The sequence below is a fragment of the Coenobita brevimanus genome, chromosome 29 (genome assembly GCF_032717465.1).
Source record: "Coenobita brevimanus isolate Jiangsu-jjx chromosome 29, ASM3271746v2, whole genome shotgun sequence".
NCBI classification, from domain to species: Eukaryota; Metazoa; Arthropoda; class Malacostraca; order Decapoda; family Coenobitidae; genus Coenobita; species Coenobita brevimanus.
In genome coordinates this window covers 42,330,360-42,336,762 of record NC_136982.1, presented here as the reverse complement: position 1 = coordinate 42,336,762, position 6,403 = coordinate 42,330,360, and the positions used below count along the sequence as shown (strand labels likewise).

The 6,403-nt window shown below is 41.3% G+C and overlaps 1 protein-coding gene across 1 annotated transcript; it reads right to left on the bottom strand.

The window, feature by feature from the left end:
- Positions 1 to 2,028: 2,028 nt before the first annotated feature.
- On the bottom strand, positions 2,029 to 2,418 carry LOC145395026 (U-scoloptoxin(01)-Cw1a-like). Its single transcript, XM_080268771.1, has one exon. The coding sequence runs from the start codon at positions 2,416 to 2,418 to the stop codon at positions 2,029 to 2,031; it is 390 nt and encodes a 129-aa protein (XP_080124897.1).
- Positions 2,419 to 6,403: the final 3,985 nt, after the last annotated feature.

The window sequence follows — 6,403 nt, the reverse complement described above, 5'->3', positions numbered from 1 at the left end:
TTCCATTATTCTGCTCTGCATACATGATGCCCCTATTTCTCCTCTTAGTGTTGGTATCTGAGCATATCTTGGTGCCCCTAAGATGTATCGGTAAACGCTGTTTTCAAGTCTTTGTAGTTTCTCTATTTCGTTTTTTGTAAATTCTAGTATATTTGCCCCCCCACCCAACACCTCAACATCATCACTACCACGATGTTATATTCTCTCTCTCTCTCTCTCTCTCTCTCTCTCTCTCTCTCTCTCGGTAATAACACCAGGTAATTGCCAGGTAATTGATAGGAGCAGAGGTCATATGTAAATGATGATTGCCCCGAGTGTACATGGGGAGAAAGAAGAGAGACAGAAATAGATAGATAGATAGACAGGGATATAGATAGATAGAGATGGAAGAATATAGATAGATAATTAGATGTAGATAGATAGATAAATATGTAGGGATTTAGGTAGATAGATAGGGAGGGAGGGATATAGATAGATAGACAGATAGATAAGATATAAATGGCGAGGTTCGAGTCTGTGTGTGTGTCTGTCTGTCTGTAACATTAACCTTGTCTGAAGCAACACACAAAAAACGTAAAAAACAAACACCAAAAGAAAAGTTGTTAAGGACCGTATGGAATATTCTTAAAACAAAAAACAAAGAAAGAAAGAAAGAAAGAAGAGAGAAAAAAGAAAAAGAAAAAAGGAATTCACTCCATTTTGCCTTCTATGTAAAAAAAAATAATAATCATAATAATAATAATCAGAAATTTCAACTCTCCTAATTGTAGTGATCTAGGTGTGTGTGTGTGTGTGTGTGTGTGTGTGTGTGTGTGTGTGTGTGTGTGTGTGTGTGTGTGTGTGTGTGTGTGTGTGTGTGTGTGTGTGTACAATGAAAGTACTGCCATAACAGTGTAATTAATCCCTGGGGCATGAGTGTAACAAGCGGTGATGTAATTGTTAACACAGTACACCCATTAGCCCGTCACACACACACACACACACACACACACACACACACACACACACACACACACAACGCCATTACAAACACAGCATCATTTCACCTATAATCTGGCCCCGTCTTACAGCCTCCTCTCACACACATGGGTTACGTCAAAGTCAATTATTTTGTGAGATTAATGGTTCTCTCTCTCTCTCTCTCTCTCTCTCTCTCTCTCTCTCTCTCTCTCTCACGCAAGGCAGACACGGGTGCCAGGAAAAAAAGGGAAGGAAAAAAAAAATCCGAAGGTGAATCTAGCAGTTTTTCCCGCCCCCTACCTTCACATGTCACCACCGCAACACCAATGCCCACCGTCCATACTGAATACACGCCAGGGTTGACTCATACCGGACTGGTGTGGTGGTATTAGTGCAGGTGTTTTATATGGTATGGAGGTGGGTGGTGTGGAATTTCGTTAGCGTCTACCTTAATGAAATTCAGATTAACCTGTGCTATGACCTGTCGTGGGTTTGAGTTCGCGTCCTTTCAGATAGCAGACCACTTTTCTATTTATGATGATGATGATGACGATGATGATGATGGATGATGATGATGGTTATTATTATTATTATTATTATTATTATTTTTATTATTATTATTATTATTATTATTATTATTATTATTATTATTATTTATTATTATTATTATTACAGTATTATTATTATTATTATTATTATTATTATTATTATTATTATTATTTATTTTTATTATTATTATTATTATTATTATTATTATCATCATTTTTACATTTCGGCTGCTGTTTTTTTTTTCTTAGCTTAGTATGGAGTTAAATAGTGAGCTTATAAGGAAATGGTCATGATAGGAAAACAGCAATTCTATAAACAAGTCTTTAATTTGGCTCAGCAGTTGGCATGTAAGAAGAAAAGCCTTGCAACAGCCTATCTTTTGCAAGTAACAGGATTTGCTTTGACGGAAGAACTAGGCGAGGGGATAGTCAGCACTTTCCATTCCCCGCCCTCCTCGCACAAACACAACCATGGCCGCAGCGGGAGAGTTATTAATGTTGGTGCTCCAAGGTCCAAGGTTTACGCGGAGGTTTCAGTGCTGTTGATCACGATCCTGAAGAAGTCTGCGTTGGAGAGTTCATATAGTGCCTCAGCCTCGGAGCAGGGAAAGGCTTCTTCTTGGTGTGCGCAGGTGAGGGACTCCTGGCTGAACACGGTCTGGTTGCCGCAGAAGAAGGAGTACTGGTCAGTGGCCACAACTGTGCCTTCCTCGTCATTGATGGGTACGCAGACGTGGAAGACGCGGCAGTCTGTGGCCACGTCGGCGTAGTAGCCATAGGCACGGTCAGCACAGCTGAAGGTCTGAATGGGTTCGGCACCGAGGATGTCGAGGTAGCCATCAGAGAACTGGTAGGCCATCCTGGCGGAGGCCACGGCGGCCAGACAGAGAACGGCGGCCAACACCTTCATCCTGACTGAAAGGAAAAGAGAAGTTATAAAAGAGGCAGACAAGTGGCCCACCTTAGGAACGCCACCACACTGACTACTTCACCTTGTGTTCTGCTGCTAATACTCAATAATTAAAAAAAAAAAAAACTAGACACATTCGGACACTCAAACTGGGCTGAGGGGGGGGGGGGAGTGAGGGTGAAGTCAGAGCTGAGGCTTTTCGTTTTCGGTGTTGGTGGCGGGAGGTGGCCAGTCACCCTCGACAGTTTTCTTGGGTGTGATGTGGCGGTGAACAGAGGGAGGCTGGACTTGGCGGATGATTAAGTGGTGGTACAGAGACCCGGGAAAGAGAGATAAATGCGATAATAAAGAGAGTAGATTGGCCCAGGGGAGAAAAGTGGACATTGCTGTGACGATCTTTATATCAGGGAAGTTAGTACAGGGACTGGACGAGAAATACATACATTTTAATGCCCGCATAATTGTATGAATGTGGGACTTCAGTAAACCATGAGTGTAAAAAGCCTAGAATAAGAGCAGTGAAAAAGAGACTGTCTAGGAATGTATGTTATGTGCAAAGGTTGGAAATGATAAGAAATATAGAGAGATTCGTGAAAGATGTGGTTTATAGAAGTCTGTTCATTAAAGAGTAGGCAAAAGTGTGCGTAGGTGGTTCGGTCACATTGAAGAAATAGATGCAAATAGATAAGTGAGAAGGGTATATGTGAGTGAGTTCCAAGGTAGGGGGCGTGGAAGGCGAGGAAAAAGGTACGCGGATATCTGAAGTGGATGGGTGAGGGAGGGAGGTATGAAAGGCGAAGAAGCAAAACATTAAAAATTAAGATAAAATGGATGAATGTAAATCTGCTTAGAGATGCCCATAGCGAAGGTTGCAATTCATTTTTAGCTTGGTAGTCGACACTGTTGCTTTACCCCATAGAAAGAAATTTGTGAAAGATATCTGCAGTTTAAAAAAAGTGAGAATTATTAGCCTGTGCAGTGAAAGAGATTTTTAAAGACGTGAATAATGAGTGAATGGAAGCTTGGCACAATTCACAGGGCATTCTGCTGATAATTCTCGTGCTTTAATTCTACTTCCCTTCACTGGCTTCTACCGGCCCTACTTATTACCGTGAAGGAGACTTAAAATGATGGATTTACTTAAAAATTTAGGGATAGTATACACATCTCCTCGCAAGTCTAAAATTTATCACAGTGATGCTGGAACTCAATTATTTTGCCCTCGATAATTTTAGATAATATTAAGCAGAGGGAAACACGAATTATACATGAAAAGGGTTGAAAGAAATTCTCCACATCCTTTTTGACAGTGATGGTGGTAATTTAGTTTCTTGCTGTGGTTGGCTTTTGGTATTATTGATATAAGAGACAATACACATCAAAAGAAGTAGTAGTAGTAGTAGTAGTAGTAGTAATAGTAGTAGAAGAGAAAGAAGAAGAAGAAATAGAAGAGGATTATGTACCCTATATGGTTCCGGGGATAAATAACACACACACACACACACACACACACACACACACACACACAAAGAAAGAAAAACTCTCCCACATAACTGAGGAAAATCGAAAAATGGTCTGGCGGTTCAAGGAAAAAAAGCGAAAAAAGTCATCGGATGGAAAAAGTGAATAAAAAAATCGCCTATAATTATAACTGACAAGGAAAACACCTAAAATTTTGTCTTTCCCGCTAACAAGGAAGGAAGGAGGGGGACAGAGGAAGGATTAAGTGGCGAGGAAGTGAATTTTGGGAGAAAGAATCAATGTCGTGGGCAGTAAGGTATTTTGTGGGTAAAGGGATAATCACAGGCATATAAAATTTCACCTACAGGACACCTCTTTCCTTTCGGAGCTCCAGGGAAGCACTGACTTCGCCTCGGGACCCGGTTGACTTATATACCTCCTGGCGTCTCGTCCTCCAGCGCCGCCACCCTCCTGGAGCCGAGGTGGGGTGTCCAGCCGAAAGGTCCAGTTGGCCCTTCCGCTCCTGAATGTAAACAAAGATGGCGGAGCATGTGATGATGTCTGTGGAATTTTGATGGTGATGATTATGAGAGGATGAAAGGAGGAGGAAGTGGAGGTAGTGGAGATGAAGGAGACAAGGAAGACGAACAATAGGTCACGGAGGAAGAGGTGGATGAAGATGAGCAAGGAGGAAAAATAAGAGGAAGAGGAGTAGGAAGAAGGGGAAAACTGAAAGAAGAGGAGGAGGAGAGGACGAAAAGGAGGTGCAAGAGGAAGAAGAGGAAGAGGAGAAAGAGGACGAGGACGAGAAGGAATAGGAAAACAAGTGAGAAGACGAAGATGCTGAAGAAGAAGAGAAGAAGAAGAAGAAATTTGTCATATATAAAGAAAAAATATAGCTACAAAAATAAGTACATACACTAAATCGAAGTGCAGTAATTTCTTTCCATAATTATAAGTGTGTGTGTGTGTGTGTGTGTGTGTGTGTGTGTGTGTGTGTGTGTGTGTGTGTGTGTAAATATGGAAGACACACTGAGGACTGGAGGAAGGAAGAGAAGGGAAAGGCGAGGAGGGAAGAATGGGAAAGTAAAAAGGGAAGGACGTGAGAGAGAGAGAGAGAGAGAGAGAGAGAGAGAGAGAGAGAGAGAGAGAGAGAGAGAGAGAGAGAGAGAGAGAGAGAGAGAGAGAGAGAGAGAGTGGGGGAGATGAGATTGCGCAAAAGAGGGAAGGGGACGAAGGTTTGCAAATGTGCTTGTGATGCGCAAATATAGGATAGAGGCGCAGAGAAGGGAAAGGGGAGGAGAGGGAAGGAGGGGGAGGAAAGGGAGGGGAGGGGAGAAGAAGGGGAGGTAGAGGAAGGAGGGGGAAGAGAGAGGGGTAAGGGGGATGGAGGAAGGATGGTGGAGAGAGAGAGAAGGGGGTAGGGAAAGAGGATATGAAAAGAATAGGAGGTAGAGAAGGGGGGAGGGAAAGGCATGTAAAGGGAAAGGGGAGAGAGAGAGAGAGAGAGAGAGAGAGAGAGAGAGAGAGAGAGAAAGAGAAAGAGATAGAGAGAGGATGAAAGTATATGCCTCCCCCCAAAAAAAATATTGATATGAACTAAAAAAATGTCCCTGAACTAAAAGAGAGAGAGAGAGAGAGAGAGAAAGAAAATCGAAACTTACGGGTGACGGCACTGGTTCCATGACACATCTTGGAAACATTCAGATTCGGTCGCCATCATTTAGCAGGTTGTAATCACACTCCATTAGAACGGGAGACGTGGAAAAGGGACTAAGAAAAGAAAAATAATACTGGAGAGAAAAATGTGAAGAAATTTTTTAAAGGGAAGACTGAGGTAAAGTAGAAAAAAATATTAATCGTATTTTGTACCGACGAAAAAAAAAAAAAAAACGAAGGAGATATAGTTGAAAAAAGTATTAGGTATTAGGTGTGTCCCCTTCCCCCCAAAGTATTAGGTATTAGGTCTGTCCCCTTCCCCCCAAAGTATTAGGTATTAGGTATTAGGTGTATCCCTCTTCCCACCAAAGTATTAGGTATTAGGTGTGTCCCCTTCCCCCCAAAGTATTAGGTATTAGGTGTGTCCCCTTCCCCCCAAAGTATTAGGTATTAGGTCTGTCCCGTTCCCCCCGAAGTATTAGGTATTAGGTATTAGGTCTATTCCCTTCCCCCCAAAGTATTAGGTATTAGGTCTGTATCCCCCCCTTTCACCTCCCCCTCATTTTATACATATATATATTACAAAGAATAGCAATTTTTATTTAAGGCCCGAAACAATAGTTATTATAATTTTTTCGTTTTCTGTCGCAGTGATTCGCTTGAAGGATAATTATGATATTTTTTTATAACTAAGGTTTTTTTTTATTGTCATTCGTTTATTTTTTTTTTTTTTAGATTTAGACATTCGTTAATCCTTATTTTTGAAGATGAAGACTTATTCGTTGATCTTTTTTAAATATTAAGACTTATTCGTTAACGTTTTTTTGAATATTAAGACTTATTCGTTAATCTTTTTCAGATATTA

Excerpts from the sequence above, each read along its gene's own strand:
- LOC145395026 (XM_080268771.1), bottom strand. The coding sequence starts at position 2,418 with ATGAAGGTGTTGGCCGCCGTTCTCTGTCTGGCCGCCGTGGCCTCCGCC.